This window comes from Augochlora pura, chromosome 5, assembly GCF_028453695.1.
Source record: "Augochlora pura isolate Apur16 chromosome 5, APUR_v2.2.1, whole genome shotgun sequence".
NCBI classification, from domain to species: Eukaryota; Metazoa; Arthropoda; class Insecta; order Hymenoptera; family Halictidae; genus Augochlora; species Augochlora pura.
The window spans coordinates 10,862,778-10,889,071 of NC_135776.1; the positions used below are offsets into that span (position 1 = coordinate 10,862,778).

A 26,294-nucleotide genomic window follows, 5' to 3' on the forward strand; every position below is an offset into this window, starting at 1 on the left:
ATTTTCATCGTCACTACCCAGTCCCGTGACACGTTCAAATCAGCGTCGTTCGCATGTTGGAATTACGTTTCCTCGAGAGGCCGCGATACGGACGACGGTGTGTAATGTTTCCTATCTATCGGGAGAGGATACCCTCTGATCCACTTTCCTCGCAAACTGTCGTAAACCCGCGCCTCCTGCCGCACTACGGCAGACAGTACAACATGTTCCGTATCAGGATATCGAGAAACAAAATGGAGCCATGAGGGCGTGGGACGCGCGAGCGTCTTTCGAGGCGACAAAGTTTTCGCGCGTCCGTATATTTTTCTATCCCGCTTATATAACCTTGAAGCCGAATGCTCCGTGGAGATTACCTGTCAGGATACGTATTTCCCGGTGGCGAGATTTCTTCCCGCTCCACGGAAGGGCGGGAATACTTCGATGGCTACGGAGAACAACCCTTAAACGCGTTCCCCCTCTTATTTCTATTTGAACACCTCCCGTTGTCGTCCCGCTCGCAATCGAGGGGTCGTGATAGAGAACAAATTCTTGCCGAAACACGCGCACATTGAATTAGCACCGTCTCGCGATAGTTCGCCGCTATATTTCTTTATCGCGCGCCTCTGTGTTTGAATAGAATTTTGTTTAACCTCTTACCGGACCATTTTCTTCTTAGTAAGTAAGCAGTAATCCTTTCTTAGGAGAAAAAGAAAATTTATATTTATTGTACGTCTACATTTACTGTAATGATTAAGTATCGATTGCAAGAGGATAGAGTTTTATTCCTATTTAACACATATTATATTATGTTTTATTCCTATTTAACACATATTATAGATATTACATATTTATATACAGATATTACATATTTATTACAGAAAATGACTGATTCTTGTTCTTTTAATGGTAATAAATTAAATAATAACTTTTACCACACATGGATCATTTTAACCAAAGATGGTATAATTATAACCATCACTGAAAATATATGATTTTAACAAATTATGTCCTTTTTATATAAACAATATCATTTCTACAGATAGTGTCAAAAAATACCGGCATTTTGTGAATGGCGGTGCATAAAATTACCATAGGAATATGTGTTAAATGGAATAATTGTTATAGTTAACAGAATATTGTTAGAAGCCTTCATAGCAAGTCTAATTCGTTAAAATACGGCATGGTAAGTTTGACATATAACTGGTTAACGAAGCTGTAAATTGTAGTATCGCTACGGAAAAAGTTGCTTTAAATGATAGCAAGAATAACTATGCGATTAATATGATATAACTTCGACATTATTTTGACATAATCTTGATATAACTTTGACGAATATCTCGTTCACAAAGCTATAAATTGCATTTTTGCTAAGGAAAAAGTTATTTCACAAGATCTCAGGAATAACGTTGACATTACTTTGCATAATTTTGACAAAACTTTGACATAATCTCATTCATATATATCTTATCATATCTTATAAAATGTAGGACCGATATTTAGCTCAAAAAAACTTATTTATTTAGCTTGGTACTATGTTACACATTTGCTCGAGAGGTTCAAGGTCCTCGAATTCCCTGACAACTTTGATCTTCTGAAAAATGTTCTCTGTAGAATTAAACTGGTGCCCCTCTCACGCATTTCTAATACTCGCTGATTGGTTTACTTGATTTTAACAATAACGAATCATCGAGTCTGTTTCAAAGAAGGCACCCTTCCTTTGCGCGTCTTTCTGGGACGTTGCTGGTGTATGGGAGGTGGGAGCGACAACAATATTTTAGTAAAGATTGGAAAACTACTCCAGGAGTGATTTCGGCGTGCTCATCGTTTTAAACTAATGCCGGAATTACCCATCGGAATTTTCCCCTCTTTATGACACATTTTGGCTACTGAGGCCGAGAGAAGCGAAATCCTAAAGTCAAGCAATAAAGTATGATTTCTTTCAGCAGGACAATTAATTTAAGTCTAAATTGCATACCAGCTGTTAGCCAAAAGTTTTAAGCTCAAAAATAACCGGTTTGGCACGTCCGTATCATAAAAAACATTAGTGCTGGTCATTAACGATAACTTTGATATAATCTTGACATAACTTTGACATAACTTCGACATAACTTTCATATAACTTTGACATAATTTTGATATAATTTCGACATAAGCTTGATATAACCCTTTATTTTTCCAGATTTTGTCGATTCTTATGTAATTCAGGACAAAGCTGTTAATATACAGTTCAAAATTGCATAGGTTCGCGAGAAATATGGTTGCAGTGCAAATGTCAAAATGCTGCGAGTAATTTATTGGTTCTCATGTCCTTGTATTTTTATTCTTTTTTTAAGAAGTGTGATTATAATAAACGTGATTGAAAGTTGCAAAAATATAAAGAATTTCTGGAAGTCGAAGTAAATTATTTAAGGATATGTATACATATATATAATAGGAAGAGAAAGAGAGAGAGAGAGAGAGAGAGAGAGAGAGAGGTGGAACATAATGATTATGAATCTATGATGTACCAGCGAGTACAGTCGCGATGTTTATCACCAATTATGTAAAATCACAGGAGGAGATAAGATTTCGCGAAGTAGGGAAGTGTTTCGTAGAGAATATACATAGTTAAGAAATACTATAAAATCGATACGGTTGCGCACAAAAATACATATATAAAATAGTATATAAATAAGTATAGATAAATGTAATAATATATAATATATAAATAATATTATATGTAATAATATGCAAGATATAAATATAATAATATATAACAAATATAAATGATATATATATACATATGTATGATATGTATACAGGGTTTATAATGAATTATATATTTTTGCTAGTAATAATTGAGAAAATAATGATCACTTTTAAAATTACTATTTTCAATCATTTTCACAATAATTATTGTCAATAGGAAATAATTCAATTTGCAGAAGGTACCGGTTACACCTTTTGATACGTTTAATGGAAATATCCAAACTGCGGAAGTATTTATGCATGGGCGGTTTCAGTATAGTGATCACCTCGCGATTAGATATACCATAAGTAGTTACAAAAATACCACTTCATGAATTTCATTGGAAAACACCACTTCTCGACATGCGTCGATAATGGTATCGATGAATTCGATAAAGTGAAGTGGTATTCGATACCATTATCGACGAATTCGATAACATGAACTTTCTGTTTATATAACGAGTAGTTTACTGATTCGTTTATACTGTACAAACAAACATGCTGTTGACAGCGTCGTTGAGTTCAAGCGTTCTACTCATTCTCGTCATGTGAGTACTATTTCCATTTCTAATCAAATAGAACACGGTTTCTTTAACCCCTTGACTACTGTGGTCGCCTATGGGCATTTAGAAATTTTGTGTTCGTAACACATTATTCCGATAGGTCTTACCAGAATTAGACAAAGGGCGCAAACGTGTAGTGCGACGAAAACATAACAAAAAAGTGAGATTACGAATGTAAGGAATGTGATGTAAGATTTTGTATTTACGTTGTGAAAGAAGCCTTACTAAAATATTAAATGTTTAATATTTACAGTAGCAATCCGGTTCAGAATACGAAGAAGGAAATAATATTGTTTTAACACGTTGACGCCGGCGTCGATATTCACGATTTTCTCTGTGCGTCGGCGCCCGAAATTTACAAAAATTAAATAATTATGTTAAGTTTATAATATTAAATTTCTATGTCTTTACTATTGAATATCTGTTTATAATGTTCAGATAAAATAACATAAACCTATTTTGTGAATTGCAAGCAAAATAAACAAATGTACGCAACCCACGGGTCTGACACGTATGACCCACCGGTGGGTCAAGCCGTCGTCAACGCGTTAATGTACCGAAATTTAGTTTCGCCATCATTGAGATATGTTTTCACAAAACTGTATCCCTACCCAAAAATTCGCCGTTTTCGGCGCACGTCGTAACTAAATTCCTTCCGTATGATAAGGCCAGTGTGTATCAAAGTTTGCCGTAGTCAAGTAGTTAAAGATTGTCAGATAACAAAAATCAAAGAGACTAATCAAACTGTAAAATTACATTCTCCGACCTGTAAGAGACAATTTATTTATCAGGATATTTAAATTAACAAACATAAATGTAGAATAGCCGTCATTATAAAACGTAATAAAAGATTGGAGTTCACGGTTAATTTTTCATTAATATTTAATATATATAATATTAATAATAATATTTAAATTATTTATATTCATATTATATAATCCCCTAGTAAAATGTAACATTTAAACGCAAATGAGATAACCGAATCAAAGATGTCAAACTGTCACATGTCATCGTTAAATTGTGGATTATTACGTAAACCTAAATTTTCAGATTATTTTTTGAAATTCAAAGTAAGGAAAAAATCGAACTTGTAAAAAGGAAAATTTTTTGTAAGATGTGATAATATTATCGTAAACATTTGTTAACATGTCTTGTAGCAGATCCAAAATATTGACATGTATTTGCAATAACAAACGATACAGATAACGTACAGTATTTGTTATAAAACATCGTTTATTAATATTTTGTAGATATATGTGTACAGTTTTATGGTTGTTTATTTGCAAAAGGAGGTTCCAAAATATGGCACCCGCTTTCTGATGAGATTTAACATTATGTTAAATTATTTTCTCATTTGAAATACTTATTGTTTTTGAAACATTTAATCTTAAGGTTACACGGTAAGATATATGTTAACGTATATTTTATAGATAGAATTTGAACGTCCTTGTGCAACAATGAACTCTGTTTGATAATTTGATCTGTACGAAAATGAAAAAATTATTAGTTAACTTTATCCAATAGCTGATAGCTAGTTAATTTTATGTAACTGGTGGATTACGAATACTAAATATTTACAAAGCAAATAGATACGATGCAAAATAGTAAGACGTTAACAAATTTTGAAAATACTGTTCCACTATAAACAACTTATTACAATTAATAAAAATAAAGTTCTAGCTCCCTGGGATCGATCTTAAACATTAATGTTTTACATAAAAATTCTTAATATTAAGAGACTTTTGTAAATTAACATCTAGTTCTATACTATTTATCACTATTTTTGTCGCCACTCGACTGCAAAGGGTTAAAAAGTAAATCGCTGGATTGGAGATGATAAAAGAACAGAAAATAAGATTTTGGTTATATCCAACATTTTTGTCGATATTGGTTTTCTGAGGCAAAGCGCAGCGGGATCCATTCAATCGCTAAATTTTCCTAAACCTGCTCTTTCTAGTTCTGCAAATGGCGAATTTGTGAAGGAGAATGAGGAATATCTAAGGTTCCCAGCGAACTTTCTCCTGGGAGCTGCGACAGCCGCATACCAAATAGAGGGAGCTTGGAACGTGAGCGGTGCGTCCCTCAAATTTAAATCTAGTGGGTTCTATACGGGAAACTTTTCTAACCTTTCTTTTTGTATCTTGAAAACGTAGATAAAGCAGAAAGTGTCTGGGATCGATACTGTCACCTGAAAGGTGGACGGATCATCAACAATGATACCGGCGATGTTGCCACAAACTCGTATTACAAATACAAAGAAGACATAGCTTTGTTGAAGGATTTGGGGGTAATTATATATTTCTTCTATAATTCTTATTATTTCACTGCTTACAGAAATATCTATTCTGCTTATAGAAATGTTTGTGTAATTATTTAATTTTCTTTAACATAAAAAGCTAGTTATACCGTGTTAAAAAGGTTATGTTGAGATTACACAGATGCTTCGCTGAAAACGACAGGAGAAAGAGAATATTTGAAGTAGATTTAGAGAATGAGAATTTATGAGGTTTGATTTCATGAGGCTTGAGACTATGAGGTTTGATTCTATATGAGTTTTGACTCTGTATGAGCCGTAATTCTACGATATATGAGCTTTGAATCTACATGAGCCTTGACCTCATAAGTATTGAACCTATGAATCTTGACTTTATGAGCCTAGACTTTGTGAGCGTTGACTTTGTAAATCTTAACTGTGTAAGCTTTGACTGCATAAGCCTTAACTTTGTAAGCCGTGACTCTGTAAGCCTTGACTGCATAACCTTGGCAGGATCTACGAGTCTAGAACTTATGAATTGAGATCTTATGAGCCTCGACTCTACGAGCCTTGACCCTAATAGGTTTGATCGAATGAACCTTAATTCTATTCGTAGACCTTATGCACCTCGATGCTAGGAGCCCTGACGCTAAGATTCTTATCTTATGAGCCTTGACTCTATGATCCTAGACTTTATGATACCCTTTACAAAATGTGACTCGCTATTTGCTCATCAGATAAATTTCGCCTTTGCTTTTTTCTCGACAACAGGTCGACTCATACCGGATATCTGTGAGCTGGCCGCGAATTCTCCCAACCGGGTTCCCGAACAAGGTTAGCCGTGATGGCGTCAAGTATTACAATGACGTGATCGACGAGCTTTTGGCGAATGGGATCGAGCCGTTGATCACGATATACCACTGGGACCAGCCTCAAGTCCTGGAAGAATTCGGCGGCTGGCTGAATTCAGAAATGGTCAACTGGTTCGGCGATTACGCAAGAGTGGTGTTTAGGGAGTTCGGGTCAAAGGTGAAGCGGTTCATACCAATAAATGAGCCGAGCGGCATGTGCAAAAACAGCTACTTGTATGGATCCTACGCACCTGGAAAAAAGCTGCATGGCTTCGGAGAGTACTTGTGCACCCACAACATGCTGAAAGCGCACGCGACAGCCTACAGGATTTACGAGAATGAATTCAAAGCTACGCAAAACGGTGAAGTGGGCTTTTTGATCAATACATTCGGGTTTTTACCAAAGACACCAGGGGACACTGAATCGGTGGATATTGCATACGCATTCAACGCTGGATGGACCTTGAATCCGATCTTTGGAGAATATGGCGACTATCCGGAGATAATGAAGATCAAGGTGGCGGAGAAGAGCAAACAGCAAGGCTATAAACGATCACGGTTGCCGGAGTTCAGTTCTTGGTGGATTAATTATATTAAGTATGTTTACTAGTCAATTTCGTTTCCTTTTTAGTTAAGCTCATATCATTTGTTTTACAGGGTGTTAGTAGAATTTATGTCATGGTGCTCGTATATGTATACTATACGTTTAGATCGATGGAGATCTGATGATATAACTTTTCGCTAAAGTGATATGGATCATTTTTCAAAGTCATTGTGTTCTACTCATTATTATTTAATGAACAATTTCTATTTTAACTCTTCGCACTCGAGTGGTGAATCTCCGACACCACTAAAATTGTTACAGCACATTTCAAAATAATTTTTATATTATGAAAAATTAGATTTCAAAAATTATTAAAAGCTGTTGTTGCATGAGTTACATGATTCAATTTCATATCTATAATATATACAATATATTGTCATATAAAACAGAAATGCTATATGTCAGAAAGATTATTTTATAATTACAGTTAAAATGGCTTCGAGTGCGAAGGATTAATAATGAACAACTTATATTTCAATAATGAGCAAATTATATTTTAATAATCAACAGCTTATATATTAGTAAAGAGCAATTTATATTTTCATTAAATATTATGTCTCTGATGTGAAATAATAAGATGTTTAAGAAATATGATTTTTCTTATCTTTTTGGACAACAAAATTTTTGTTAGAATAGCATGCAATCGTAACACGAGTTGGTCTTGAAAAAATGATTGAAGTCACTTTTGCGGAAAGTTTTATTAACAGATCTTCTTTGATCTAAAAGTATAGTGTATGGTTATGGAAGCCATGGCATAACCTTTTCCTACACCTTATACGACTATGACATAGTGGTAGAAAAATTTTATCTCATTTAAAAAACATCGATGAGCTGAAATCTCAAAAAATATGATCTTCAAATAGAAATTATTTCGACTGAAACATATGTCAAGATTATGTCAAAATTACGTCAAGGATCGAAATATATAATTTGTTCCTCTAATATTTTCGAGTACCGTTAACAATAACAGAGGTATTGCTTCATAACAGTTTTTTAATATTTTTTAAGTTTTTAAGTATCAAAATTATTGTAACTTCGGGAAATGAGTAGTACCTGAGGCCATTTCGAGTAATCGTTTCCTTTGCGAAAATGCAATCCGCGGCTTTGTTAACGAGTTATTAATGAAAAACTGTAGCCAATGAGAGGAGCGCGCGAGAATTTAACCTGCTGGTATGCGCGCGACCCAGCGGGATGAAGTCTACCTCACTCCGGGGCGCGACGACAGGGGAGGACTGCGCTCAGACTTCGAGCCGCGTTTGATAATCAATCACTTATCCGTCAACGCAGCTATGAAATCAATCAAAGAACAAAGGATTAAGGAATATAAATGTATTTGAATCTTTTGTGTATTTTAGAGGAAGTGCAGACTTTCTGGCGGTAAACCACTATACTTCGAGACTGGTAGGGCCCGGGGACAGTGATGATGCGATACCGTCTTATGACAATGATCAAGGCGTGGTGTATGATGCAGACCCCTCTTGGAAGACCGCAGCATCGCCATGGTTGAAAGTAATTTTTGCAATTATATTTTCCATGTTTAATAAAATTGTCAGCATTCATAATCGCAATTATTATCTGTTGTGTGCAGATGGTTGCGTGCAAGTTTTCATTCAGGCGAATAGATCTACCTATGTCTCGTGCAGCATATCATATTTTATTTACCCTTTTAAATATCAGCACAAAGTTATTTTACAATTATGATTCTCCAATTGGTACAAAGATCAGTCTCGCTTATAATAAAAAGTTTATCATAGGTCACTCCCAGTTCACATGCAATGCTTTTGCAGAGTTATCTTGACTTTTCAGTTTCTATTTCAATCGACAAATTAATTCCAGTGTACGGAATGTTTATGACTTTCGATGTACGATTAACGCGGTAGAAAATGTTCTACGTCGCTTTTGAAGATTATGTCTAACAAAAGCAGATAAAAAGTAGCTCCTCGTATACGTTATTTATATATTCAGGATTTTTAATTGATGCTGTTTCATATTTTATGCCTTGCAAACATGAAACATGTTTGCTGTTATGGTTTTCGTTGTTATGGAATCGAAATAATTTGCAGGGTAGCTATACAAGGTATTTTAAAAGTCAGACGCAAATGGAAAATATACCTGAGGCCATTTGGAGCAACTTTTTCCTTTGCAAAAATTTTGTAGGAGGCTTTATGAACGAGTTATCAACGAAAAACAATGACCAATGAGCGGCTACACCAGCAGTCGCATGGCGGCTCAGTCAATGAGTGTACGATGTCCAGTTCCGCTGATTAGTTCGGATGCCTCACGCCAGTCGATCTCGGCTTTCATTGATCATTGTTTTTCGTCAATAACTCCGTAACTACGCCTCGCAGAAAATTTGTCTAAAGGAAAAAGTTGCTACAAATGATCTCGAGAACTCATTTCCAAATTGCCAGTCACTTTTAGTACACTCTGTATAATCGATCAGGTAGATTATTAGCTAAATGAACACGTGCTTTCAGTATGAATATTTTTAAAGGAATTGTGTTGCTACTAATTAAGAATTACAGGTGGCGTAGTTGTTTCCTTATTTCGTCAACGTTTGTTTTAGGTGGCGCCTGAAGGCTTTCGTGATATGCTTAACAAAGTAGCGAAGTATGGCAATCCGACGATGTACATTACTGAAAATGGATTCTCCGACTTTGGAACTGTCAACGATACAGCCAGAATCGATTACATTCGTGCCTATATGAAAGAAATGCTTCTAGCCATACATGTAGACGGCATTGATATTCGTGGGTATTATGTATGGTCGCTTTTGGATAACTTCGAATGGGAAAGGGGATACAGGTGTGTATTTTATTCATAATTTATATTGTTAGCATTCATACGCATATGCATCTTCGCAATTAACATCATTCATCTGGATCATTTGGCATTTCCCTGATCAATTATTATATTATAGTACTTATATTTTCTTTTGCTGATAGAAATGTCGACAATATGCCAGGGGATTATTGTGTTATTATATTACATTATTTATATTTCCTTTTACATATAGAACTATCAAATCCAACTTTGTGAAAATAACTCTTATATTATTCGATTTCTGTTAGTATGAGATAACTAAAGCTACCAACATGCTTACATTTTCATAACATTAGCATTAAACAATATTTATTTCATCTAGTTCATATTATTTTATCTAGCTTATTTATTTCATTTTTATCTGATATATTTTATTCATTTTATTAATCGTATTCAAATATCTAATATCTACAACAAATATTTAATAGTATGGAAGCTTATCGTAGTGCATTCTAACACTGTTAACTCATTAACCTATTGTACTACGATTTCAATCAGAGCTACGTCGATTAGCGATGCTTCATCCTTGATATTAAACTAAACGAAAGAATTTTTGTTTCTTGATTGTTTTCATTTACTGTCATCCCCAGACTTTAATGAGGGAGATTCAAATTTGATTCACATCAAATGATTCGCAGTGATGTTTGTAAAACTGTGTACGATATGTTCGTCGCGAGTCTATCTCGGTTAATAGCTAACAAATTATTGTCAAAAACACGATTTATAGGATATCAATCGGTAATGTGTTAATATTTGTTGTTACAGCGAGCGATTTGGTATCGTATCCGTGGACTTCAATGATCCGAAGAGACCGCGAAAAGAAAAAGAGTCTGCCAGGTGGTGGAAGAACATTACAGCCACAAGGAAACTGGACTCCTAATGAATCTCCAAAATCAATTCAACTACTAATGTAGACGAATTATTAACTAATTTCAAATGATTGTAGGAATTAATGATCGTAGACGTTTTCTGGATAAATGAATAAAATGTATCTGTCAGCGAGATTCATCGGGACAAAATTGAGACCAAAAAGCCTTGTCTTTAAAATATCTGTTTGATATTGACAGTAATAAGGAGACAATTGTTTATTATTACTGTAAAATTCTTTGAGGTTAAAATACAGTATATTTCACAGAAATCAGATGTATTATTACACATATTATTCTAACTGGAAATCAAAAGCGTGAGCGTTGCGTCTATCAAATATAAATATAAATTTCAGTTCCAATCCTTATTTTATTTATTTTATTCGTACCAGGGGCTATCTAATATTTAAAAAATGATACAATGTATCATATACTTATAGAATATTGTAAATATCTTCGAGAGCGTCGATACGAAGAACGCGGTATAGCGAGACGCACGGAGGGCCCTAGGTTAAAAGAGTTATAAAGTCGCTCCCCGGAATGCTAAAAGGAATTCGACGTTACAGCGATTCTTGGATTGGCTACTCGCAGTGTGGCATTTATTTGGTAACTCTAAGGGAACGCGTTAAAGAATCTTCGCAACGCTATTATTTCAAGATAGCCTAGCAACAGAGGCTGTTCCCAGGCCCTTGGAATCCACCAATTCCTACGCTACGTACCACCTAACCGCCTGGACGTCGTAACGCCAGAACGGATGCACCCCGTCGTTCAAAACGGTGGTTCCAACTCGCAAAATAAAAATTCTACGTGCCAGCCGCCCTGGATATAGACTGAGGTCTAGTAACACTGTCTTTTTTATACAGAGGTGATGTTTCACGGTCTTATGCTGCGAGGTCAGATACCTCCGACTATCTCGTTTACATACACGCAATTTGAATCACAACGCTAATTACTATTTCATGAATTTGTCATTTTAAGTCGATTCGCGACTCTAAGAAAACATCGCGAATGCCACACTGCGGAGCAATGCAGCTCCGGAATGGGTCCTGAAAAACGAATGTAGCTACTGCGACGCGATCATTTCGCAATGTTAACTTTGAAATTGATTTAAATATAAATACTCTAATGCAAAAATCGCGGACGTGCCTATCTGCACTGTTCGTTGGGACAGCGTTGCCTGTCAATTGTTGGGGCGTCAGCGAGGGCGTATCAAAAATTGAAATGGAAGCTACCAACGCGACTATTTGAACGTAACACTAATGCAACGAACAAGCCACCGAGATATCGCGGGCACCAAAAAGGATGGTGTTTCGAGGTGTCTTTGTCTTCCAGGCGAGTCAATCGCGTGGACCCGCAAGAGATCAAGCCTAGCGCTGGCGGCTCCGCCTCCTCCTGGCCCCCGCTGGTAACGCGGTGTCGGGAATACCATGAACCTGACACGGCGGCCAAGTGAGTCTTAAATGGAGACAAGGGGATTTTTCCCTGCCTAGCGCGCACATGTTCCAGGTGTGTGCGTACCTCTCCTGTCAGTGGTTTATCGCCCCAACACCGTCGGTAATATGTTAAATAGCCTGGCACGAAGAGCAGGCGCTTGCGCTCAGACATAAGCTCGAATAGAACATTAATAATACAACGAACAGACATGAAAAGAATTACTTTCATTGTTAGAAGCGGCTGCTTTATTGACTTTGAAAAATCTAAGGAAATTGGTAAGACCAAGCGCGATTAGTTCGCAACGCTGAGTTCAATTTCTGTTCAAACAATTGACGAAAACAACGCGTGATTAATTCTCCCGTAAGGGAGACAGGACGGAACAAGAATTCGTTATGGCTCCCTTTCTTAGAACGGTGATTCTTATTTAACTCACGGAATACTTAACTAAAATGTGCGCACGCATATATCGACTAATTATTGCGGACCAAAAGTGGATCGAAGAAGAACCCTCCGATCCACGGGGACCATAATGAATCAGAGCAGAAGGTTTTGATTCTTTTAGAACAAGAATCAAAGACGAGAAAGAGCAGAAGGCTCTGACTCGAGGGTGACGCGACGCGAGCAATACTCGCGCACGTCTCAGAGCCTCGTAGATCTTAATATTCGGCGTTTTATCAATTGGAATGAGGATCCAAAAGTAACACCCACACTTATGCCCGGTTGGACACTTCCTCCCAGCGTCCGTCCCCCAAAGGGAATAGAAGGCGTCTTACACGCTGAAAAGCGAAACGAGAAATGCCCCTCGTTACAGAAGGGGTTACGTTTGAACGCCCACGTCGCCTGATAATTCATCGACTACAAGATATACGGTTGGACTTACCCGAGAGATGGCATAAGCAGAATTACCAGAATAAAAAGCTGATATGAAAGTTAATTAACGAATAGCGAACAAGTGAAGCTAACGCAATAATACTCGACATATTTTTAGCAATTCGGGTAACTCGGGGACGCTACTGAATTATTGAAAAATATACCCTAGGTATATTTTTAGGTATAGCTAGGTAGAACTAGGTATAGAATATAGTTCTCAACAAGTATGCGGTCACTGTACTTGTAACATTGAGAATACTATTTGTTGAAAGGTTTGAATTAAAACTTAAATGCACTTTATTAACAATTCAGACTACACTCCAGACGATTCGCGTATCTAGTAGAATAAATGATATATTACAGAACTACAGAGATACAGAGAAAAATATATACAGTGTTCGTGATAATCCGAGGTGGCAACCTCACGTTCCGGTTTCTGTTTTAGAACTGAAAAATCCGTGGGCCTTCGTCGCCAACGGCTCAGACTCTTAAAGAGCCATAAAACAATTCGGTGGGTCTGTTTTCCATCGCTTGTCATCGTTGAAACTCCAACACTATTTATAAAAAAAGAGCATTCGACTCACGTTTCGGTATGATGTTGGATATGGAAGCAGCACTAACAGCAGAAAACGTAAGGCAGCAGAAGTGAAAAAAGCAGCAACAATAAGTATATGTCAATAGATACAATCAGAAGTGTAGATATGAGGCAGCATAAATTCGAAAAAATGACCAGAAGTGACCATTAGGATGGCCAGACATAACTACTAGAATGACCACACATGACCACTAGGATTGCCAAACATGACCACTACGATTACCAGAAATGATCAATTAGGATGACCAGAAGTGACCACCAGGAAGACGAGACTAGGATGGCCAAACATGATCACTGGGACGACCACTGATAGCCACTTGGATGACCTCGCAATCACTGGAATAAGCACTGATAACCATTTGAGTGACCACTGATAACCACTTTAATGATCTCTTATAACCACATAAATAGTCATAACTGATCAGTACGATGGTCACAAGTGACCACAGGGTGCATCAAGGGACAGCAGTAATCCATAGGAGTTCAATTGTTTAGATCATCTCGCCAAAATATTCGCAACGAGCACATTACGAAATACGACTACTTACACAGACAAGGACGCGCTGACTAATTGAACAATAACATAACGCTGTACGTTTACCTGAAACAAATCGTCAACACTGATTTTCAAATTGCGTATTATTCATTCGAATATCTTTCACTAATAAATTTATTATTTCTGGCTTCTCAATATTTATACCAATTCAGTTTGTTAGAAATATGATCAAGCATTCTCTTGGCTATTTTGCCATTTAATTTGTTAGTGGCAATAGCTGATAAAATCAGAGATATAAAATAATTGTTCGAGCACGAATGTTTCGAAAAATTGCTGAATCATTAGTAAGTTCATTGCTTCTTGACGTTTAATATTTACAAAAATTCTTTTTGTCAATTATATTATTATGCACTCCCGTAACGTATTATGTCGTAACAGAAATAATAAATAACGTCAAACACACACAGTGATTTTAGGATCATGAATGTGTCGAAGAATCATTACATCGAAAATATACTATTGATAAATTTATTGTTTCTAGTCGTCCATCGATTATAAGATATTCTATTCCTAATAAAACCTTCTAGTGCTCTCTTGTCTGTTTTACTATCTAATGTTTAAACAAAATTAACTAACACAGCTCAAGATAAAGCGAAACTTTCAAAGCACAAATATTAGATAATTTGTCTTCATGTGGATGTGTTAGACGTGATAGCAGGTAAATTTTCGAATTCTTGAATAACCTGACATAACGTGACATACCTCAGGTTCTTCAGGTAATCACCACGCGTGGAAATTGACGATTGATTTTGTACGCGTGGCTACAAGACGTCTTAACCCTTTGCACACGAATGGTGACTCTGAGGCACCACTAAAATTGTTCTATCATCTTTCAAAATAATTGTTATCCTAACAAAGCGTAAGTTTAAAAAATTATTAAAAGTGGAACCATTGGTGTGAGTCACCAGAATCGATTTTATATATATAAAATGCACTTTGTCGCGTAAAATGTAACTACTAGAAGTCAGAAAAATTATTTTAGATTTACAGTTAAAATAGCTTCGAATACAAAAAGTTAAAAGAGCAGTTCCGAATTTGTTGAGTGTTCGTGCAGTGCGAATATTCAGAAGTGTAACACCGTCGAAATACTACGCTTCTTCGAGACGGTATAAAAGGTGAACACTCCATCGAATATCTTCACAACTCGGAATTATCAGCGATTAATTAAGTAGTCAGTGTTTGGTGATAACGCTGTGAAAATGAAATCCGTTTTAACCGTACGAGGACCAATCCAATCGTATGTATCTCTTGCTCGTTAAAGTCATTGACTTGGGATCAGCTGAATATTGCACGAGGTAAATGCACCGACATTGTGAATCGTGACCGACATGTCCGAGCGACAAATGTACTCTCAACTAAATTAATGAGCTTTCTTTTATTAATGATATTCTTTACAATTCTTAAATAAATTTGGCAAGTTCGCACCCTGTGACTTGTTCATTGGTTCGAACACGATCCGAAACTATCGCCACTGTTGTAATTCGTAAACGAAATCGCGGGTTACATTTTCTTCGTTATGTTCGGAGGATAGCGCATTGACCTCTTACAATATATGGTAACCGAGACAGCTGATCTGTATACGACATATATATATATCTGTCTAGAGAGAGGGAGAGAGGGAGAGAGGGAGAGAGAGAGAGAGAGAGAGGTGGAAGATAATGATTATAAATGTAAGATATACGAGCGAGTGCAGTCACGATGTTTGTCATGAATTATTTAAAATCGCAAGAATGAGATAAGACATCGCGAAGTGGGGAAGTGTTACGTAGAGAATATACATAGTTAAGAAATACGAGAAAATCGATACAGTTGCGAAAATTATTTTAGTCTGTTCTGTGCGCTTGCAACTGCTACTTGTGTTAATAACTTGAAAAATAAATATATATAATAGTATATAAATAAGTATAGATAAATGTGAGAATATATAATATATAAATATTAATATATGTAATAATATACAAGATATAAATATAATAATATATAATATATAATAAATATAAATAATCCTATATATATATATATTTTATTATATTTGAGATTTGTATAAGATTTATATTGAACTATGAATTATTCTAGTGATAATTGAGAAAATAATTATCACTTTTATAATTATTATTTACAATGATTTTCTCAATAATCATTAACAATAATTCATATTTCAATATAAATCCTATACATTACCGAATATTCTTTCAACAATTTGTAATATGAGAATCCTGACATGATCTGTTCCATTTTAATCAAATTAATTTTGCAATCGCTTTTTTAAAAAAAAAAATGATAAAATCATGTGAAAATAAATGAGTTAACTTTTACTCAAAAATTCAATTTGCCGAGGGTGTATGTTACACTTTTAGATCCGTTTAATAAAGATATCCAAACTGCGGAAGCATTTATGCATGAGCAGTTTCAGCATAATTATCATCACGCGATTAGATACCATAGTGGTTACAAAAATACCAGAGCATAAATACTACATTAATTATATTATCGACGAATTCGAGAACGCGTTCTTTCTATTTATATTATCCAGTGTGTTTACTGATTCGTTTATAGTGTACAAACAAGCATGCCGTTGACAGCGTCGTTGAGATCGAGCGTTCTACTCTTTCTCGTGATGTGAGTGGTATTTCCATTTCTAATCAAATAGAATACGGTTTCGTTAACCTCTTGGTTACCGTGGTCGCCTACAGCCGCTTAGAAATTTTGCGTTCCTAACACTGAGAGCGTCTGTAGGTGTCCTGACAAGGTTCTGAATCGGTTCAGAATACGAAGAAAGAAATAATATTGTTTTAATGTAGTGAAATTTAGTTTCATGATCGTTAAGATATGCTTTCATAAAAATGCATTGCTACCCAAAAATTACCGACCAAAAAAAGTAAATTTCTGTTTTAAGGTAAGGCCGGTGCATATCGAAGTCTGCCGTAGTCAAGGGGTTAAATATTGTCAAATAACAAAAATAAAGAGGCTTACTTAAAATATAAAATTAAATTCTCCGACCTGTAAGAGACAATCTATTTATCAGGATATTCAAAGTAACAAACATAAATGTAGAATAGGCGTCATTAGGAAACATAATAAAAGATTGGAAAAATTTGTTCACGGTTAATTTGGTATTAATATTTAATATGTATAATATTAATAATAATATGTACATTAATTATATTAATATTATACAATCTCTTGGTGTAATGTAACATTTAAACACGAATGAGAAAACCGAGTCAAAGATATCAAACTGTCACGTGTCATCGTTAAATTGTGGATTATTTTGTAAACCTAAATACACAGTCATAGTTTTACGGTTGTTTATTTGCAATGGGAGGTTCCAAGGGGTGGCACTTGCTTTTTGATGAGATTTAGCATTATGGTAAATTATCTCTCTTTTTTTATTTGAAATATTTAATCTTAACCCTCTGCACTCGGTTGTCCCCTTTCAGGGGACATCGTGATTCTAGTATATGACTAAACAATAAAGTTTATTAGCGATTTGCAACTATTTCTCGATGTCTACAAATTCATGTAAATCGAATATTATTATAACAATATTATATATATATATACATATATCGTATACTATATAATAATATAATTGTTTATAAACGCTGGTAGGTAACATCCATGATGGCGCCGAGTGCGACAGGTTAAGGTTACACGGGAATATATATATTAACGTGTAATTTATAAATAGAATTTGGATGTCCTTGTGGAATAATAAACGTTGTTTGATACTTTAATCTATACGAAAAGAAAAACATTATTGTGGACGACGAATACTAAATATTTACGAAGGAAATAGATACGATGCAAATAGATACGATGCAAAATAGTAAGACGTTAACAAATTTTGAAAATACTGTTCCACTATAAACGACTTATTAATGAAATATTAATGAAAATAAAATTCTAGTTCCCTGGGATCAATCTTAAACATTCATGTTTTTCATAAAAATTCTTAATATTAATTAAACAAACGAGATATCAGGATACTTTTGTAAATTAACATTTAGTTCCATGCTACTTAACGCTATTTTTGCCACGGAAACCACATTTTTAAATTTTTATTTGAAAATATCATTACCAAAGAGGTCAGAAGACATGTTTTATTTGACTATAAAATTACTTTTCAAGTTTAATCAATACTAATTAATCGAGTTTACAACTTTTCCTATAATGATTATAAATTTAATTTTGTAAAAATGGATATGTGTATATATATATGAAAATATGTAAAAATAGTGTTAATGAACGCATTTTATATGGTATACCACTTAGACATAATATATTTATTTGATAACAATGCACATGTTAAATTTCTTATAAATTTATTCAAAATCCATGAATACATTTCTCAAAATTATTTTAGAATCAACAATCTGAACCCTTTACAGTCGGAGCCATTTGAACTGAGAAACCACTATTTTTGTTCAGACTTATAGCGTTTTCATTATAAAATTAAATTTCGTGCAACGTGGCATAATAGTTCTTATCGACGACTTAGTGTCGCCACTAGACTGCAAAAGGCTAAAAAGTAAATCGCTGGATTGGAGATGATAAAAGAACAGAAAATAAGATTTTGGTTATATCCAACTTTTTGCCGATATTGGTTTTCTGAGGCAAAGCGAGGCGGGGTCCATTCAATCGCTAAGTTTTCCTAAACTTGCTCTTTCTAGTTCTGCAAATGGCGAATTTGCGGAGGAGAATGAGGAATATCTAAGGTTCCCAGCGAACTTTCTCCTGGGAGCTGCGACGGCCGCATACCAAATAGAGGGAGCTTGGAACGTGAGCGGTGCGTCCTTCTTTAAATCTGGTGGGTTCTATACTGGAAGCTTTTCTAACCTTTCTTTTCCTATCTTGAAAACGTAGATAAAGGAGAAAGTGTCTGGGATCGATTCTGTCACCTGAAAGGTGGACGGATCTTTAACAATGAAACGGGCGATGTTGCCGCAAACTCATATTACCAGTACAAAGAAGACGTGGCTTTGTTGAAGAAATTGGGGGTAATTATATACTTCTTCTATATTTCTGCTTACAGAAATATCTATTCTGCTTATAGAAATGTTTGTTTAATTATTTAATTTTCTTTAACATAAAAAGCTAGTTATACCGTGTTAAAAAGGTCATTTTGAGATTACACAGATGCTTCGCTGATAACGACAGGAGAAAGAAAATATTTGAAGTAGATTTAGAGAATGAGAATTTATGAGGTTTGATTTCATGAGGCTTGACACTATGAAGCTTTACTTTATATGAGCCTTGAATATATATAAGCCTTGACTTTATATGAACCTTGATTCTATATGAGCTTTAGTTTTATATGAGCCTTGACTCTATAACGCTTGAACCTATGGGTCTAGATCTTATGAGCCTTACTTTTGTTAACCTCGATATTGTGAGCCTTGATTCTGTGAGCATAAGACTGCATAAGCTCTATAGGTCTAGATCTTATGGACCGAGATCTTATTAGCCTTGACTCCAGGAGCCTGGACTCTACAAGTTTTGATTCTACGAGCCTTGGACTCTACGAGCTTTCATTCGACGAGCCTTGACTCTATGATTCTAGACCTTATGAGCCTTGGTTCTATGAGCATAAACCTTATGAGTTTAGATCTTATGAGCCTAGGCCTTATGACATCCTTTACAAAATGAGACTCGCCTATTTGTCCATCAGACAAATTTCGTCTTTGCATTTCTCTCGGCAACAGGTCGACTCGTACCGGATATCTTTGAGCTGGCCGCGAATTCTGCCAACCGGGTTCCCGAACAAGGTTAGCCGTGATGGCGTCAAGTATTACAACGACCTGATAGACGAGATTCTAGCAAATGGGATCGAACCGTTGGTCACGATATACCACTGGGACCATCCCCAAGTTCTGGAAGAATTCGGCGGCTGGTTGAATTCTGAAATGGTCAACTGGTTCGGCGATTACGCAAGAGTGGTGTTTAGGGAGTTCGGGTCAAAGGCGAAGCGGTTCGTACCAATAAATGAGCCGACCGCCATGTGCAAAAACGGCTACTTCAATGGACAGCACGCACCTGGAAAAAAGCTACCTGGCTTCGGAGAGTATCTGTGCACCCACAACATGCTGAAAGCACACGCGACAGCCTACAGAATTTACGAGAATGAATTCAAAGCTTCGCAAAACGGCGAAGTGGGCTTTTTACTCGACTTGTTCGGATTTCTACCAAAGACACCAGGGGACACTGAATCGGTGGATATTGCATACGCATTCAACGCTGGATGGACCTTGAATCCAATCTTTGGTGAATATGGCGACTATCCGGAGATAATGAAGATCAAGGTGGCGGAGAAGAGCAAACAGCAAGGCTATAAGCGATCACGGTTACCAGAGTTCAGTTCTTGGTGGATTAATAACATCAAGTATGGTTGCTAGTGATTTTGATCTTTATAATTAAGCTCATGATATCATTTGTTTTACAGGGTATTTGAAAAGGTTATGTCATGGCGATCGTAGACGTATACTACAATACATCTTTAGCTAAAGTAATCTTCATCGTTTTTCAAAGTCATTCTATGCTACTCATTATAATGTAATGAGCAACTTACATTTTAATAATCAGAGACTTATATTTTAATAATAAACCTATATTTTGAATTAAAATATTATGAATTGTTTGAACTATGTTTGAACTTATGTCATTCAAATATTATATTTAAGAAGCAAGATTTTTATTATCTTTTGAGAAAACAAAATTTTTGAAAAATAATTGAGGTCTCTTTAGAGAAAAGTCAATTTTATTAACAGTTCTTTGATCTAAAAGTGTAGTGACCGTTTGTAGTAGCTGTGACGTAACCTTTCCGTACACGCTATATTACCATGAAATAATAGTAGAAGTATTTGATCACATTTAAAATACATTGACGATCTTTAAATTTGGAAAAATATGATCTTCAAAAAGAAATGATCTCGACTGAAACATATGTCAAGATAATGTGAAAGTTACGTCAAGTTTCGAACTATATAATTTATTCCTCCAATATTTTCGAGTACCGTTAATAATAACAAAGATATTGTTTCATAACAGCTTTTTAATGAGTCACCTTATACAGGGTGTATCAAAATGATTCTAACTTCAGGAAATGAGGGGTTCCTGAGGCCATTTCGAGTAACCTTTTCCTTTGCGCAAATGTAAACCGCAGCTTTGTTAACGAGTTATTAATGGAAAACAATAGCCAATGAGAGGCAAACGTGCGATAATTTAACCTGCTGGTAGGCGCGTGAACCAGGGGACTGAAGCCTATCTCACTCCGTGGCGCAACGGAAGGAGAGGGCTGTGCTCAGGCTTCGAGCCGCGTTCGAAGTAACGAACAAGGGTTTCATGAATTTTCTATTAATTTATCTAAAGTACACAAGTACAGAAGCAGTGCATATATCAGTATTTCAATTCATATACTTATAATTATCATTTTAATATATTGCATCTTCCTATTTTGTTTAATTACCTGCCAATCAATCAAATGTCAGTCAACGCAGCTATGAAATCAAACAAAGAACAAAGGATTAAGGAATATAAATGTATTTGAATCTTTTGTGTCTTTTAGAGGAAGTGCGGACTTTCTGGCAGTAAACCACTATACTTCGAGACTGGTAGAGCCTGGGGACAGTAAACTGATACCGTCTTATGACAATGATCAAGGCGTGGTGTATGATTCAGACCCCTCTTGGAAGACCGCAGCATCATCATGGTTGAAAGTAATTTTCGTAATTATATTTTCCATGTTTAATCAAACTGTCGAAATTCCTAATCGGAATTAGCGTCTGTTGTGAGCAGATGGTCACGTGCAAGTTTTCATTCAGGTGAATAGATCTGCCGATGTCTCGTGCAGCGTATCATGATTTTATTTACCGGTTCAAATATCAGGACAGAGTTATTTTACAATTATGATTCTCCAACTGGTACAAAGATCAGTAGCTCGATTAGAATAAAAAGTTTATCACAGGTCACTCCCAGTTCACATGCAATGCGTTTGCAGAGTTATCTTGACTTTCCCGTTTCTATTTCAATCGACAAATTAATTTCAGTGTACAGAATGTTTATGACTTTCCATGTACGATTAACTCGGTAGAAAATATTCTACTTCGCTTTTGAAGATTATGTCTAACAAAAGTAGATAAAAAGCAACTTTTCATGTACGTTATTTATATGTTTAGAATTTTTAATTGATGCTGTTTCATAGTTTATGCCCTGAAAACAAGAAACATATTTGCTGTAGTCATTTTCGTTGTTATGGAATCGAAATAATTTGCAGGGTAGCTATACAAGGTATTTTAAAAGTCAGTTGCAATTGGAAAATACTTCTGAGGCCATTTGAAGCAACTTTTTCCTTTGCAAAAATGTTGTACGGGGCTTTATGAACGAGTTATTAACAAAAAACAGTGACTAATGAGAGGCTGTATCAGCTGTCGCGTAGCGGCTCAGCCAATGAGCAGACGAGGCGGGTCAGTCAATGAGTGGACGAGGTCCAGTTCCACTGATTTGCTCGGATGCATTGCACCAGTTCATTTTTCACTGTTTGTCGTCAATAACTCCTTAACCCTTTCATTACGGGTGCCGCCTATAGGCGGCGAACGCGTGACGACCTATTTGTTGACTATATAAGTCGACGTATAATCAACTGTTGACTCTAATCGATGTGTATTCCTATAATACGATGTACTAGTTGTTATGTAGCTCTTAAAAGAGCGTACATACAAGTCAATCACAAAGTGGCGTTGAAAAACGTTAATCCGAATATCGAAGACTACTGACGAGCAAAGTGTACACTTCGCGGCGCGGTGACCCGTACAGGGGCGTCACTCCGGCGGCGCGGACTGTCGTAAGGAAAGGGTTAATAGCACCTCGTAGAAAAATTTTCTAAAGTTATTTCAAATAGCATGGAGAACTCGTTTCCGAATTGCAAGTCACTTTTGGTATACTCTGTTTAATCGATCAGGTAGATTATTAGCTAAATGAACATGTGCTTTCAGTATGGCTAATTCTAAGGAATTGTATTGTTACTAATTAAGCATGACAGGTAGCGTAGTTGTTTTCTTATTTCGTAAACGTTTCTTTTAGGTGGTGCCTGAAGGCTTTCGTGATATGCTTCGTAAATTGGCGAAGTATGGCAATCCGCCGCTATACGTTACTGAAAATGGATTCTCCGACTTTGGGACTGTCAACGATACAGCCAGAATCGATTACTTTCGTGCCTATTTGAAAGAAATGCTTCTAGCCATACATGTAGACGGCATTGATATTCGTGGGTATTATGCATGGTCGTTTTTAGATAACTTCGAATGGGAAAGGGGATACAGGTGTGTTTTTTATTCAGAATTCATATTGTTAGCATTCATACGCGTATGCATCTTCGCAATTAACATCATTCATCTGGATCATTTGGCATTTCCCTAACTCAATTATTATATTATTATATTTTATTTTGCTGATAAAAATGTCAAGGTTTAGCCAGGGAATGATTATATTATTACGTTATATTGTTTATATTTTGTTTTACACATACAAATGTCAAATCAAACTCTGTGATAATGACTTTTATATTATTCGGTTTTTGTTAGTATAAGGTAACTGAAGCTAATAACGTGCTCATATTTTCATAACATTAGCATTAAAAAATATTTATTTCATCTATTTTATGTTATTTTATCTAGTTTATTTATTTTATTCATTTTATTCGTTGTATTCAGATATCTAGTATATAAAGCAAACATTTAATAGTATGGAAGCTTATCCTAATGCATTCTAACACTGTTATCTCATTAGTTGTTAAGACGTTATTGTCAAAAACCCGATTTATAGGATACCGATCTGTAATGTGTTAATATTTATTGTTATAGCGAGCGATTTGGTATCGTATCTGTGGACTTCAATGATCCGAAGAGACCGCGAACAGAGAAAGAGTCTGCCAGGTGGTGGAAGAACATTATAGCCACGAGGAAACTGGACTCCAAACGAGTCACCAAAATCAATTCAGCGGCTAATGTGGACGAATTATAAACTAATTTCATATTATTCTAGTTTGACTAGAATGTTTCGAATGCGAAAGAGTTATAATGCCACCCCCTATGATAAATATTAACTTTCTATTTATGCTATAATTAATTAAATTACTTTAACTATGTGGGGATTTTAATGGTTGGTTATTAGCGCTGAACGTGTTAATTCTTTTGTTATAAAAAGAATAAAAAATATTTAGAAACGAAAGTAAATAGAGACAGTAAAAAAAATGAAACATGTCTGGTTCTATTAAGAAAAATATTAAGGACGAATAGATATTAACCCTTTGCGCTCGAGTGGCGACACTGTGGTGTCATTATGATTGTTGCAACACATTCTAAAATTATTTTTATAGATATTGCAAAAGCTTAGATTTGAAAAATTGTTGAAAATTTAACTGTTATATGAGTGACGAGACTCAATTTCATACGCACAGAATGAATATTGTTACATAAAATGGAAATACTAGAAGCCAGAAAAATTATCTCAGATTTTCAGATGAAATGACTTCGAATGCAAAGGGTTAATTAATGAACACAACAAGAAAAGAATTGGAGGGGTTAATGGTGTGTGTCCTAAGGGTATACTAATCTTCTATCTGGATTTTAGTTACAAAAACTAGTTGTAAGTATAAACATGTATCACTTGATAATGCCATACTACAAATAGTGAATAATGTTAACACTTTACGGACCGATCATTCGGGCGGTAAACATTTTTATTAGTATAGGTTACTTAGAACTACTAATACAACTTTTTATTTTCGTACCGTTAGTATTAAACAATATTCATTTCATCTATTTTATTTATTTTATTCATCGCGAAAGGTATTTGATATTTAATAAATTACATTATATAATAATATTGGAGCTTACAGTAGCTCATGGTTAAATTTCAGTTTCTATTCTTATTTCATTTATTTTATTAATCTCAAAAGCTATCTAATATTTTTAAGGTTAAGGTAGCTTAAGGTTAAATTTTATTTTATTTATTTTATTAACCTAGAGATGTATCTAATGTATTAAAAATTATATAATAATATTAAAACTTACAAAAGCCCAATGTTGACTTTAATTTCTACTTTTATATTATTTATTCCATTCAACCCAAGAGGTGTCTAATATTTGAAAAAATATTTAACAATACTGAAAATTACTAGTAATATAATCTAATACTTTTAACTAACAATACTGGATAACAATAATAAATAACAAATTGTTCTTTGCCACGACAACCGATATAATCCGATTTACCAGATGCTAAAGTGTTAACATTTAGGCACCATTTAAAGCGCAACCATTTTCAAAAATTTATACCAAATGACTAGAACACTTTTTCCAAATATTAGACTGACGTACTAGGAATGCAAGTGCTTTGCTGCGCTTGATTGGTCAGTCGTTCGTTCCAGGGTGTCAACCCCATCCCTATTGGAAGATCGCGACAGCCGAGGGTGAGATAAGGCGTTAGGCACGACGTGCTCTAGATAAGGGCTCCTGTTGTAAATGTTCGAGTGCCTATCTCGTTTGTACAGGTTTCTATGCAATGGTCGCCGTGAAAAAAAGAAGGGGGCGAGAGAGGGTAGGAAAATAACGAATCGGGCTTTGGCAAGCAGAATCTCCAGTAATTATCTGGCGGCGTTGCGCGTACACCTTCGGGGGACGTGCTCGAAAACGTACGAAACAATCGAATACAGACGCGCGACGGTGCATGTGCACGCGATCGATGGCCTCTTCCCAAACGACACCATGATTTATAGGGAAGATACGTTTGATGCATTATCATGTATCAGCGGCGGACCCGCGCCGACGTTGCGCCCGAGAAATGTCGCGATTCATGCAAATCACACACGGCTTTGTAACATTTTCAGCCTTCCGACGCGGCTATGGAAAGCTGCGAAAATTGATTTTCAAACGTTTTATTGGCCCGACTTCTCGAAACTTGTCGACGCATTGCTTTTAGATACTTTTACGTGTTCCTTGCTTTAGAAAACCAACGCACTTTTACAGTTTGTAGTGTCTGGAAAAGTTTCAGTCTTTTCTTCTTTTTCAAGATTCTGCAATTATTTTGTGAGAATCTAGCGATTACATTTCGTATTTCTTTGTCATTTTAGACATTTTTTTCTGCATGATTATACTTTTAAAAAGTGCCATAATGG

The 26,294-nt window shown here is 35.5% G+C and overlaps 2 protein-coding genes across 2 annotated transcripts; both read left to right on the forward strand.

The window, feature by feature from the left end:
- The first annotated feature begins 3,198 nt into the window (after positions 1–3,198).
- LOC144469838 (myrosinase 1-like) lies at positions 3,199–10,993 on the forward strand. Its single transcript, XM_078180515.1, has 7 exons — positions 3,199–3,254; positions 5,227–5,342; positions 5,423–5,556; positions 6,295–6,971; positions 8,334–8,487; positions 9,545–9,783; positions 10,567–10,993. Exons 1-7 carry the CDS (start codon positions 3,205–3,207, stop codon positions 10,679–10,681), a joined length of 1,485 nt encoding a protein of 494 aa, XP_078036641.1. The 5' UTR covers positions 3,199–3,204; the 3' UTR covers positions 10,682–10,993.
- Positions 10,994–15,927: 4,934 nt separating this feature from the next.
- On the forward strand, positions 15,928–25,132 carry LOC144470227 (myrosinase 1-like). The gene is made up of 8 exons (XM_078181166.1): positions 15,928–16,036; positions 16,679–16,741; positions 18,796–18,911; positions 18,989–19,122; positions 19,828–20,504; positions 21,687–21,837; positions 23,201–23,439; positions 23,980–25,132. Exons 2-8 carry the CDS (start codon positions 16,692–16,694, stop codon positions 24,137–24,139), a joined length of 1,527 nt encoding a protein of 508 aa, XP_078037292.1. The 5' UTR covers positions 15,928–16,036; positions 16,679–16,691; the 3' UTR covers positions 24,140–25,132.
- The last annotated feature ends 1,162 nt before the right edge of the window (positions 25,133–26,294 follow it).